At 44.4% G+C, this 13,280-nt stretch overlaps 1 protein-coding gene across 1 annotated transcript in view; it reads right to left on the bottom strand.

Moving 5' to 3' along the window:
* Window positions 1–600: 600 nt before the first annotated feature.
* Window positions 601–13,280, bottom strand: part of DDX54 (DEAD-box helicase 54) — a 30,125-nt gene continuing 17,445 nt past the window's right edge. Inside the window, exons 17-20 of the mRNA XM_040351922.1 lie at window positions 12,548–12,655; window positions 11,807–11,911; window positions 3,292–3,386; window positions 601–1,226 (exon numbers count right to left, since the gene is read on the bottom strand). Of these exons, the coding sequence (XP_040207856.1) occupies window positions 970–1,226; window positions 3,292–3,386; window positions 11,807–11,911; window positions 12,548–12,655 (565 nt within the window). The 3' untranslated portion in view covers window positions 601–969. The remainder of the gene's footprint in view (window positions 1,227–3,291; window positions 3,387–11,806; window positions 11,912–12,547; window positions 12,656–13,280) is intronic.

The following is a 13,280-nucleotide window of genomic DNA, read 5'->3' as shown; positions in this document are numbered from 1 at the left end:
GGAAGTCAGATGTGGACAGCCTGTGAAAGAGCTGAACCCTGCTCTTCAACCCAGCACACCCCTGAACTCTGCACTCTGTCCATAGCGCATCTCCAAACTGCGTATAATGCACTCTTAGTATGTATTGCCTCTTTAACCACTTCCCTACCGAGTCATTGTAAAAGGACGTCGGCGGGAACCTTTACTCTTTCAGACTGGACGTCATATGACGTTCTTGCATTGCCGGCCGGTAGGGGGCGCACGCCCCCGCCGCATTGCTCGGGACCCGATGCGCGTGCCCAGCGGCCACGATGTCCGCCTGGCACCCGCGATTTCCCGCAATCACGGCAGAACCATGGATCTGTGTGTGTAAACACACAGATCCATGTCCTGTCAGCGGTGAGGAGACAGATGCGTGTTCCCAGTACAGAGGAACACACATAGATCTCCTCCTCTTGTGAGTCCCCTCCAGTTAGAACACACTTTAGGGAACATATTTAACCCCTTCAGCGCCCCCTAGTGCCAGTCACATTTACACAGTAATCAGTGCAGTAATCCCAGCATGTTATGGTATGCTGGTAATACCATTTGGAAATAACAGATTAAACATCACAAAAACTCTAAAAATGTAGCCAATGTATTTAATAAGGTTCAAAAACAATTTGCAATAGCCATGTGTTCTTATGTTGTCCAGATGTAGAAGTATCTGCAATGCAGTCCTGGGTGTTTGGCCTCCTTCGCTCGGTGGACACAAAAGAATGAAGACTGCTTTTATGCAAAAGATAAAATACATCTTCTTACCAAATTTGCCAAGCTTCTGTCTATTTGAGCAAAGTTGAAACTGTTCAAGCCTTGAATCAGGAACCCATTAAATGCCTGTCCAATACAGACCAATTTAGTGTTCCTTTGCACAGCAAGTACATTTATACCAGATGAGCCATGTGGTGTTTTAAATTACCCTGCAAGTGCTCCTCTACCTGCTTGGAAGTGTCAAGATCTTTTCCTCATCTTTCCTTTCTTAAATCCATTGCTCTTCCCTCTGCCAAAAGCAGTTTTCCTCATTTCCTGTACTCTCTGCTTGGTTTTATTTTTCAGCTTTTTCATTCCACCACTTTGTAAGAAACGCTGCTTATCCTGTATTCTTCTCTGCTTGAGAATCTGCTGCTTGGTGCGCAGCTCAGTGCGGATCTTGCCACGGGGGCCCGATTCCTCTGTACGGGGCATACTTCGAGAGCCACCACGTCCACCTGTTGACAATGCACAAGAGTTACACAGTAGCACATTTTTTTTTTTTTTTACACTTGGATTCCAAATTACTCTACAAACTTTAAGACAATTAGTAAGGGTGCAAAACATGGCAACAGTATACATTTAAAAGACTTTAAGTTTGATATCCATTTGATCCAACAGGTGTTAGAGCCCTTTTACACTGGGGCCGCCTGTGCTTTAGCGGTAAAGCACTGCTCGTTATAGTGACACTTTACTGCTGTTTAAGCAGCGCTTTTCGGCCACTAGCGGGGTGCTTTTAACCCCAAAGAAGGGGTTAAAAACACCCTTGTTGCGGCCCTTTCATTTCAATAGGTAGGGGCGTATTGGGAGCGCTGTATACAGCGCTGTCAAACCGCCCCAAAAATGCTGCTTGCAAGACTTTTCTAAAGTCCCACAAGTGCACCTCCCCAGTGTGAAAGCATTCGGGCGGCATGGGAGGCAGTTTTCATGTCTAGAGCCAACGTGCCTAAAAACTGCCTCAGTGTGAAAGAGCTCAACTGCTTGCCGACCAGCCACCGCAGTTATACAGCGGCAGGTCGGCTCTGCTGGGCGAGATCACGTAGCTATACGTCATCTCACCGAGTAGCCGATAGGGGGGGGGGAGCGCACACTTGCCCCTGACTCCGACGGGTGCGATCGCTGCCCGGCACACGCGATCGCTCGTTACAGAGCGAGAACTGGGAGCTGTGTGTGTAATTTTTCAAAATTGTCGCTCTATTTTTGTTTATAGCGCAAAAACTAAACCGCAGAGGTGATCAAATACCACCAAAAGAAAGCTCTATTTGTGGGGGGGGAAGGACGCCAATTTAGTTTGGGAGCCACGTCGCACGACCGCACAATTGTCAGTTAAAGCGACGCAGTGCCGAATCGCAAAAAAGTGCTCTGGTCTTTGACCAGCAATATGGTCCGGGGCTGAAGTGGTTAAAGTGATTGTAAAGTCAAAAGATTTATTATCTTAATGCATTAAGATAAAATGCCTTCTGAATGCAGCAGCCCCCCTCAGGCACCATTAATACATACCTGAGCCCATCTCTGTCCATGACTGCCTCGGCCATCCCGGGACTCTCCCTAAGACACAGCAGTGGCGTCATTTTACTCCAGCTGCTGTCAAAGTCAGTCAGCCAAAGAGGAGAGAAAGGGTGCAGGCCACGGCTCCATGTCCGAAAGGACACAGGGAGCTGTGGCTCAGCTCGGGTGCCCCCATAGCAAGCGGTTTGCTGTGGGGGCACTCACCAGGAGGGAGGGGCCAGGAGAGTAGAGGAGGGCCCGGCTGCTCTGTACAAAATTAACTGCACAGAGCAGGCAAGTATACCACTGTGAGAACGACGGACTTTGGCTTCATTTCAGAGATCTAGCCATCATGACAAAGTTCGAAAAATTATGGCAGCTGAAGGACATACTGCCAGAAACCTGATTGCATGGAGTGTCCCCCTGGAAAGCAAAGAAGGTCATTCTCGTGGCTGGCTGCTAACCGCTGGATATACTCCAAGTCTCCAGGAATGTTTATTAGACACAAGCTCAGACAGCTTCTGCAGCTGGTAAGCTTGCACTCTATGGGGTGGAAGATTCACGTTGTCTTAAAAGAAGTCACTGAAGATTTTATCACATGGTGTTTTCAACAAATATTTCCTTCTTTTTGGAAGTTTCATTCATCTATCATTAATGCTCACTCATTATTTGTCTTGTTTGATTCGTTTCATAATTCCAATCGGGCTGATTGATCTTAATCAATTGTATATTTTTTTATTATCATATGTATAAAGCACAGCTCCTTATGTTTTTTATTTTTAAGTATACCAAGTATAGAAGAGACTTTACAATAACTTTAAGTAAAGGCTGCAAGTCGGGTCATATTCTTCTACAGTAGCCAGCCTTGTAACAAACACAATACCTAACAGAATAGCTAGCTTACCTATACATTTTTGTAACATTTTTATTTTCCGTACAGTATCATGAAGTCTTTTTTTTTTTTTTAAAAAGGTAAATATCATGAAGTCTACTCTTGAGTATATACCTGAATGTCTACTACTGCTGAACACTTACCTCTTCCCTTCCTTTGTGTTCTTCCTGTCTGTATCCCTTCTTCTTCCTCAGAGTCCTGGTCATCAATCTTGTACTTTTTCTTCCAGTCCTCATATCTACAAATTGTAAAGGACTAAAAGCACACTCATTTGCAGACATAACCTTGTTACACACCATTTGAAGTGCAGACACTGAGAATACTGCTACAAAAAGGAAGATAAAAAAACAAAAAAAAAAAAAAAAAAAACTAACCCCACATTACAAGATATTATCTTGAAGATGCAAGTCTATACTTGATATAAATGGTCTTTGTGTATATTGCACATGCATTGTGACTTTCCAATACGAGTAAGAACTCGTATTGGAATGAAGGATTAAATGCAGATACACTTAAAACGTATGTTAACCCAAAAACATTTATCCTGCTCCTTTAAAGCATGTTATACGACACAGTGCTTGGTGCCGTGTCATTTGGACCCTGCCAGTTTCTCCCCTCCCCTCTATAAACTGACCACGGTAATCATGGCTGCTGAGCCCAGACACCGTGGTCAGTTTACATGCTTCCGTCACCCACAGCCTTGCTGTCTCTCCTCTCTTACGTTATATTATCTGCTCGGTCTTCTAAGGATATGTCCCTGTGTGGTGTGTTGGTATACATATACATACATACATACATACATACATACATACATACATACACACACACACACACACACACACACACACACACACACACACACCTTAATTGTGAGCGCTGATCAGCATTCACGTGATGTGCCGCTGCTCTCCTCCTCCCCTCCAGACTGACATCAGTGGGGGGAATCTTGGCCCCTCCCACTGCATGGTCAGACAGGGAGAGGAGAGATGCAGCGCGTCACATGATCGCTAATCAGCGCTCACAAATAAGGTGTATATATACAAGTTTTTTTTTTTATACAACACACAGGAGGACATATCCTTAGGAGATCGAGCATATTATATAAAGCAAGACATGTGGGTTAACAAACACTTTAAAATCAGGGGGGGGGGGGGGAGAACAAAACGAGGCTCGAGAGGGGGGGCGACGCGCCTGGAAGAAAAAGAAGAAGGGTATAGCAGCAGCCGGCATCTTCAATCTCAGTGCGGTTGAATTTACTGAGGCAGAGAAGGTGGTTCTTGATAAGGGGTTAAAATTTGTTCCACCCAAAGCTCTTAACAAGTTCAACACCTTTATTGACGTCCAGAAGTATGTGCGTAAATTAAATATTCAGAGGTATTTTATTACCAATCCCAGTAGGCCTAATCTTCCCGAAATTTCCTCTCAAATTATACATACAGGACTCTCCAATCCATCCCTCTTCAATCCCTCATGTCCAATGGCTCCTAGCATTAAAGTTTTTAGGGTTTTGGTCTTAAAAGACCTGGATGAACTCCCTCTAAAAAGGACCTACTCTGATCCCAATATTAAGATCGGTTTAAAATCCTTGTGCGAACGAAAGGACCTTGTAATCCGCCCTGCGGACAAAGGGGGAGGGATTGTGATTTTGGACAAATCTGCGTACCATTGTGAAATATCAAAAATCTTAGGGGACATTGAGACCTATGTGAGATTATCATCAAATCCTACATCTGGTTTCAAGGCTTCTTTAACAAAGCTTATTAAAACTGGGGCTCAGAAGAGAATGTTGGATAAGAAGGAGCGCAGTTACCTTATCCCTAGGGTTCCGCGCATCGCCGTGATGTACTATTTACCGAAAATCCATAAGGATAGAGTATGTCCCCCTGGACGACCTATCATAAGTGGCATAAACTCAGTCACTTCCCGTTTAGGGAATTATATAGATTTCCATCTGCAGCCCATCATTAAAGGTATCCCCTCATACCTGAAGGATACACGACACACCATTGCACGTTTACAGGAAGTAGCGTACAGTGATGACATCCTTCTGGTAACGGCAGACGTTGCCTCTCTGTACACTAGTATAGCCCACGATTTGGGGTTTCAGGCAGTGGAGTGCTTCCTAGGTAGGGTTGAGGACCTCTCCAACATGCAGAAGAGGTTCATTTTAGACCTGTTGAGGTTTGCCACCTCACACAATTACTTCTGGTATGGTGGAGAATTCTACCTTCAGCAAAAAGGGGTGGCTATGGGGGCTAAGGTTGCCCCCAGCCTGGCCAATATTTTTAGGGCCAAATGGGAGAAGGATTTCATCTATGCTTTAAATCGACCAGAGATTGTTCTCTGGGATTGATACATAGACGACATGCTCCTCCTATGGAGGTGAGACCGACAGTCTTTGGATGACTTCATGTCTACCCTCAATCACAATCAAGTTGGAATTAGCCTTTCCTACGAGGCCAGTTACTCTTAGGCCTAGTACACACGAGAGGATTGATCCGCGGAAACGGTCCGGAGGTCCGAATTCCCTCCGCGGTGACGTGTCGAGCCGTCGCCGCGATGATGACGCGGCGACGTGAGTGACGCTGTGATACAAGGACTTCCACGCATGCGTCGAATCATTACGACGCATGCGAGGGATGGATTCGGACGGATTGATCCGGTGAGTCTGTACAGACCAGCGGATCAATCCGTTGGACTGGATTCCAGCGGATCGATTTCTTAGCATGTTAAGAAATTTTGAACCACTGGAAATCCAACGGCCCGAAAAATATCCGCGGATAAATATCCGCTGGATCGTACACACCAGGGGATCTATCCGCTGAAACCGGTCCGTGGATAAATTCCAGCGGATAGATCCTCTCGTGTGTACGGGGCCTAATATACACTTTTTGGACTTAGAGATCATGGCCCGGGGGCAACCAGTTGTTGACCAAAACATATTTCAAGAGTACCGAGAATAGATTCATTCCGATCGACACTTGTCACCATCCATCCTGGTTGAACTCTGTGCCTCGTAGCCAGTTGCTGCGAATTAGATGCAATTGTTCAAGCCTTACGGATTTCCGGGCTCAGGTACGGATTCTTAAAACCAGATTTACTGATAAGGGGCATTCCAGCTGTGAAGTTGATATGGAAATTGATAGAATTACCATGATTGATAGGACCACGCTAACGATGGAACGGCCAAAAACTGCTCAAGAATCAAGATTTAAAAACTAATTTTTTACCACCTTCTCCACCCAACATAAGCAAATCAAAGAGATCATTAGGAAGCATTGGAAAATCTTAAAAAGTGACCAAGTCCTGGGACCTTCCCTTCCCACTGATGCAGGGGTGGATCTATAGAGGAGCTATGTCACTTAAAAATCAAATTGCACCAAACATATCAGACCCCCCAGTTAAGCCCTTTTTTTTTCCTCTCTCCAAGGGATATCATCCCTGTAGGAGGTGCAATGTCTGCCTACAAAATGTAAGTGTAAGGAAAAAAACAACATGCTTTAGATCCACTACCACGGGAATAGAATTCCCAATGAGACATTTTTTTTACATGTGCCACTAAGCATATTGTTTACCTCATCACCTGCCCTTGTGGAAAACAGTACGTTGGTTGGACCTTTTCCACAAGGGTAGGTGAACACATCACCAATATCAAGAAAGGCCGCACCAATCACACGGTGCCTAGGCACTATCTTGAGCGACACAATAAAAAATTGGAAGGTACCAACTTTCTGAATTCGGATACAGACCACGTCCGGGGTAACCAACATAAGGGACTGAGACGGTGACCAGAGAGGGCAATCGGCACACCAGAGCCTTTGAGACCCCCCACCGTACAGCAAATTGCAGGTCCACTCCATCCGGTAAGAGTACCTAACCTTTTTATGTTCCTGGAATTGCATCTTGAAAGATATACTTTGTCCACATCCGCCTGAGGGGAAATTGCATTCGTGTCACCTTCACGGTGTATGGACTACTCTCTCTATTTGATTGGGACTATATGTATCACTATATTTTTTTGAGATTCACTTGTTTATTCACATGTTTATTCATCATTATATAAAATGATTATTTACAACAGTTCATAGATGCTGTTGTAAGTGCACATTACTTTTCATACCTACTCACGGTTGTGGAGGTTTATCATTGGAGGAGTAGGATTGCTCTTATCCAATCACATTTTTGACTACCATTTGTTATGTATTTGGCTGTCATCTAAGTTCCGCCACACAGGTGGTTCTTTAATTGGCGCTGCGCTTGACCTTTATACTTTAAAGCAAGCATCCGTTTTTATTTTCTTGCAAGTGCTACACACAAACAATTCTGCACAGCAGCCAAAAAATAAAAATTGGATTCTGACTTCAGTAAAATCCATTTCCTGGAGTACAGTACAAGACACAGGTTTCGTTAAATATTTATGATTGGGTTACATGCAGCTACATTCAGGTGATTGGACAATGACAAAAAAGGACTGACATTTTTAAACTGCAAAGTGCTGGGGTAAGCATTTTAAACTAATAGTTTACCACTGAGGGCACACATTTCCATTATCACCAAAACGGCTAATTATGCCTTTGGCCCCCAGACCTTTTCGGCTGATCTCCTTGCTAAATGAACCTCTTGGGGAAAATCCCAAGCACTTGTATCAATACTTACATTCCTACATCGACAGGGTTCAAGTTAACTTTGTGCCGGGACACAAGGCAGGCGATATTTGCAAGGTAATCCATTTACTGAATCACTACAGGATCCCAGGATTCCTTCTTTCACTCAATGTTTTTTTTTAAAGCATTCGATTCTCTCTTCTGAGATTACTTGCATAAAGTGTTGAAATGCTGGGACTTTGGGGAAATCAATCCTCACATGGCTCTCTGCTCTTTACCCCTCTCCTTTGGCACCCGTCAGATACCCAGGCTGCTTTGCTACCCCGTTCCCCATCTTTTTGGGGCATGACGCTTGAACCCTGGGCTAATCGCACTCGGAGACAACCCCAACATCTTGGGAATTAAATATGTGGGTATGTCGTACAAAGTGAACCTATTCGCGGACAACGTCCTCCTGACTCTTACTAACCCTTTAACAATGTTAAAGGGTCCTTACCCACTTCTCTGATATTTCTGATCTTTGGACAATCCCCCATAAGGCAACCACCCTGAATATTACCCTTCCCCCACGCAGTGGTCCTGCACCTCCAGTTGACTTTTCTATATCACTGGGCAAACACTTTTCTGGACTACTTGGGTGTCTTCCTATTGCACCCTCTTTGCGACCAACTATTATCAACATCTGCGATCCATCAACTCCCTCATGGAATTTTTGGCAATTTCCTACCTTGTCATGGATTGGTCGCATTCATCCAGTCAAGATGACTGTCCTGCCTAAAATTCTATAATATTTTTGGATCCTACCAGTCCGGACCATCAGAAGTAAGGATTTAAAAATTCATAGAATTCTATTGGAGTAGAGGAGATTCATCAAACCAGAAACATAATTTATTAAGAGATGTAAACAAAAAGTAAAGAATCCTAATCCAAACAAAGTTTTGTGAGGATTACAATACTTAAATCGGGGTTCCACCCATGCCACATTTGGTATGTCATTTTCTTGAAGGGGGGGGGGATAGGGGAGGCTTCAGTAGGAGTGAGACTTCCTGTCCCACTTCCTCCTTCCGCCCAGGGACCACTAAGGCGATACATCACGTGACAGGTCCCAGGCGATCGCCTGTCCACTCAGGGAGCGCTGCGTTGTTCACGCATGCGCAGTGAGTGCCCGGCCATGAAGTCGAAAGCTGTCACGGCCAGGTGCCCACAGTTGCAATGGAGGTGAAGGGGGGGGGGGGGGCCCGGAGCGAAGCTTCCGGCGGCACATCGCTGGGATGTGGAACAGGTAAGTGTATGTTTATTAAAAGCAATCAGCTACACTATTTATAGCTGCTGACTTTTAATAAACATAAAAAAAAGGCTGGAACTCCCCTTTAAGCAGCGCTCCTGTCAATTAGTTACAATATGACCAGCATTCATATGTGGATCATATGAGAAACATGAAGTATGATATTAGGTGATGAAAAATTGATATTATTGGGTGAAGATTCTAGTTGATATTCTATAAGCGTGCACCAAACACTGTGCGAGTCACACTTCAAGGGTTTAAACTCCCCAGAAAGTTTAATCTGACAACTCTGGACATTTCCCTTTTTCAATGATGTGCTGTTCAAGTTAACCTTGCCAATTGCATGACATCTTGATTATTCAAGGTGTACGATTAACTGCTTTCTGGTGAGTTTTAACTCACGTAGTGTGGACTGTTGTGTTTGGTGCACGCTTATTGAATATCAACTAGAATCTTCATCCAATAATAGAACCTTTTCATCACCCAATATCATAATTCATGTCTCTCATATGATCCACATATGAATGCCGGTCATATTTTAAACTAATTGACAGGAGCGTTGCTTAACCACTTCCATACCAGGCACTTAGGCACCTTCCTGCCCAAGCCAATTTTCAGCGCTGTCGCAATTTGAATGACAATTGCGTGGTCATGCTACACTGTACCCAAATGAAATTTTTATAAATTTGTTCCCACAAATAGAGCTTTCTTTTGGTGGTATTTGATCACCTCTGCGATTTTTATTTTTTTGCGTAACAACTAAAAAAAGACCGACATTTTTGAAAAAAAAATAAAGTTTATTTTTTTCTGTAAATTTTTTTTGTAAATAAGTAAGTTTTCTGCTTCAATTATGGGCACTGATATGGCGGCACTCATAGGCGGCACTGGTGGGCACTAAGAGGTGGCACTGATGGACACTGGGTGGCACTGATGGCATTGCTGGGCATCATTTCAGCCAGTGTCCAGTGTTTTTTTTTTTATTATTATTATTGGTGTTTTTTGCTCTATTGAGCACTGGGGGGCACTCCCTGGTGGTCCAGTGTTGGCATCCGAGGGGGGGCTGCGCTGATAAACAATCAGCATGAACCCCCCCGTCAGGAGAGCCGCCGATCGGATCTCTCTACTCGCGTCTGTCAGACGCGAGTGAGAAAGAGCCGATCAACGGCTCTTTCTGTTTACATCGTAATCAGCCGTGGTTGGACACGGCTGATCACGTGGTAAAGAGCCTCCGCCGGAGGCTCTTTACCAAGATCGGAGATGCAGGGTGTCAGACTGACACCCCGCATCACTGATCGCTGCGCGCACGCAGGCATGAAATCCTGCAGGACGTCAATAGACGTCCAGTCAGGATTTCACAACCACTTCCCGGACATCAATTGACTATTGACCGGGCAGGAAGTGGTTAAGTATTAAGTACCGATACTTTTTTTCAAGTAGTCGCCGATACCGAATACCGATACTTTTTTCAAATGTCATGTGACCGTTTTCAAACCACAATACAGACCAAGGATATTTTCTTTAGAATTATGAAGAACTGGTACATCATGGTGTGGGGCTGTTTTTTAGCATACGGTACTGGAAAACTACAATCAATGCCAGTGCCACCCATCAGTGCCATCCATTTATGAGTGCCATTCAATCAATGCCAGTGTCATAAATGGATGGTACTGATAGGTAGCACTGGCATTGATTGGATGGCACTCATAAATGTGGCACTGATGAGATGCACTAATAAGCTGCCTCCCTGCACTAATATAGCACCCACCCCCCCCCACCAAAAAAAAAAAAAAAGTTAACCACTTCAGGTTCGTTGCAGCCAGTACTGTACCCACACTTCTTCTGCACAATTAAACATGATCTCATCTGTATGACAGTGACTTCCCCAGCGCTCATGGCTTACTTGCTTTTTACTGTACTTTTCCTGTCGATCGTGCGGTGCGGTCGCAAGGCAATGGAGACTCCTAGGACGCCGGGGACGGCCTCTGGATGACGTCACGCACGCCGCCGGGGGACGTCAAGCTCCGCCTACAGTCAGTGTCTGTGTTCAGTACAGTACTGAAGGGGAGGAGCACGCTCAGCCTCGGCACACTGGCACCGCCCGCGCTACAAGAGGCTGTTGTTGTGGATAGCCGCGGCTCTGCTGTGAATCATAGCAGCGGCTCGCGGCCGCTACTCACGGCCCGTGATTAAATGTTGTTCACTGCGTCAATTGGGCCTATATCATAATGCAGGCTGCAGCTGCCTGCACGTGTGAATTTATTATATAGCAGTCGTCGGCCGGCCCCTGGTGAGAGAATTAAGTTTGGGCCTATATTATGATGGGGGCCTGGAGCTGCAGCTCCATCAGCCCCACGGTTAATCCGGCCCTGCCTCTATGCACCGCTCAAAGTCACAAAAAAAAAAAAAAAGTATTCTATTTTGGTATCTGGAGTATTTGCACGAGTACGAGTACTAGCGCAAATACTCGGTATCGGTCCCGATACCGATACTGGTATCGGTATCGGGACAACCCTAATTGGAACCCTCACAAAAAAACTTTGTTTGGACCAAGATTCTGTGTTTGTTTTTGTTCAGCGGCTGCTTTACATAAATGCATTGAAATTTGTCATTTGCATCCACATTGGAAATCATATTTTATATATGTGTGCTGCATATATGTTCAATGGACTTCATTAGCTGTTTAGCGCCGAGTGGTGTAATAAGGCCTTTAATACACCAAGATTACATTAATTTATTAACAACCTATCAAATAAGCCACAAAAAGGATACTTGTTTGTCTTATAAGAGCTGCTGATAAGTCTTCCACTCTCTGTCCTTACTTTCTTTTTATCATCATGTCCTCCGCCTCCCACAAACTTCTTTTTCTTACGATCCCTAAATGGAAAGGCAAAGCGAGTATATATGTCAACACAGTTACCAAGTGACTTACTTCTAGGTTTTATTTTTATTACTACTCAGGATTCTAAGTGGTGCTCAACACACCCCTAAAGGCATCATTCACACTGTGCGATTAACACACACTGAATTCCAGCAGCAATAATCTGCATTTTTGTTCAACCCTGCTTTAGCAGAGTAGGGGGAAGGCAATAACCCTTGTCAGTTCTTATCGCAGTCTGTCCCAGACTTTCCCCTCACTTCCTGTTTGTCAAAACAATTGTCAGCAGCACAGCAAGTAAGAATGGAGTCCTGGACAGCAGCAAGAAACACAAACAAGAATGCCCCTCCTTCCCTACTCTATACAAAACCAAAAGAATTGGGTGGAAATACACTGTAAATTGTTTAAATTTTCTGTTTTTCTAGCGTAATTATATTAAGGAAGTTGGCAATTGAAAAAAAGATATAAAATAACACACCCCCCCCCCCAAAAAAAATTCGTTGGTATTATTAATAAAGTTAGTAGGGAGTCCCCATATTTATTGTGAAAGATTACTAGTAAATTTAATTACTCGTAAATTTAATGTATTCTATTTAGCAATACAAGGAATGTCAACCCATCCACTGTCAACTCACCACTTCAGGACAGTCTTGTTTTTGTTGAGATCCTCAGTCTGGTCCCCAAGCAGATCCAGCACTGCCCCTGCTGCTGCCTGCTCAAAGCTGTTGCCTCCAACACACAGTCTATATTAAAAACAAAGAATACAATAGTTTAAATTAATGCATACCTTAAAAAAAAAAAAAAACACACACACAATAAATAAAGCTAAAAGTAGCAAGTATGTCATAGATCCGTGGAAAGGGTGTAAGCAGCTTTACTTTAACTGCAACAAACATTAATGTGTACAACTTAACTAAGAACTCAGGCCACTGAAAACAGGTTGTTTTAAACCCTTACATATACCCAGTTTAGTGGCTTTCCTCAGACAATACACCAACATGAAACAAATCCTCCTAAGTTCTACCTATTTATCTGCAGACTTCTCTTCTATACATCCCTTCAAAGGCACGCGCGCGCCAGCAGCGTCCACATCCCCTCCCCCCGCCTACCGGCTTCAAAAGCGAACATAGGGAAATGGTAGAGGCGGAGGCAAGAGAGCGAGATCCCTCAAAAGGAGCACCGTGGACCGTGGCAGAGCCTGAAGTGGAGGAAATGAGCCGCTCAACAGACCGGCTGACACTGAGCTTTCGTTCCTGGAGAGCATGGTAAGTGAAACACCAGGTATGTCTCTTTACTGCCTCTAGTGGCGGAAAACAGATAAGACCTAGGATTGTCTTCACTTACCTTATCCCCGCCGCAGGATACTGC

Source organism: Rana temporaria, chromosome 1 (genome assembly GCF_905171775.1).
Source record: "Rana temporaria chromosome 1, aRanTem1.1, whole genome shotgun sequence".
In the NCBI taxonomy this organism is placed as follows: domain Eukaryota; kingdom Metazoa; phylum Chordata; class Amphibia; order Anura; family Ranidae; genus Rana; species Rana temporaria.
The sequence above is the reverse complement of the archived record's forward strand: the minus strand, read 5'-3'. Positions and strand labels throughout refer to the sequence as shown.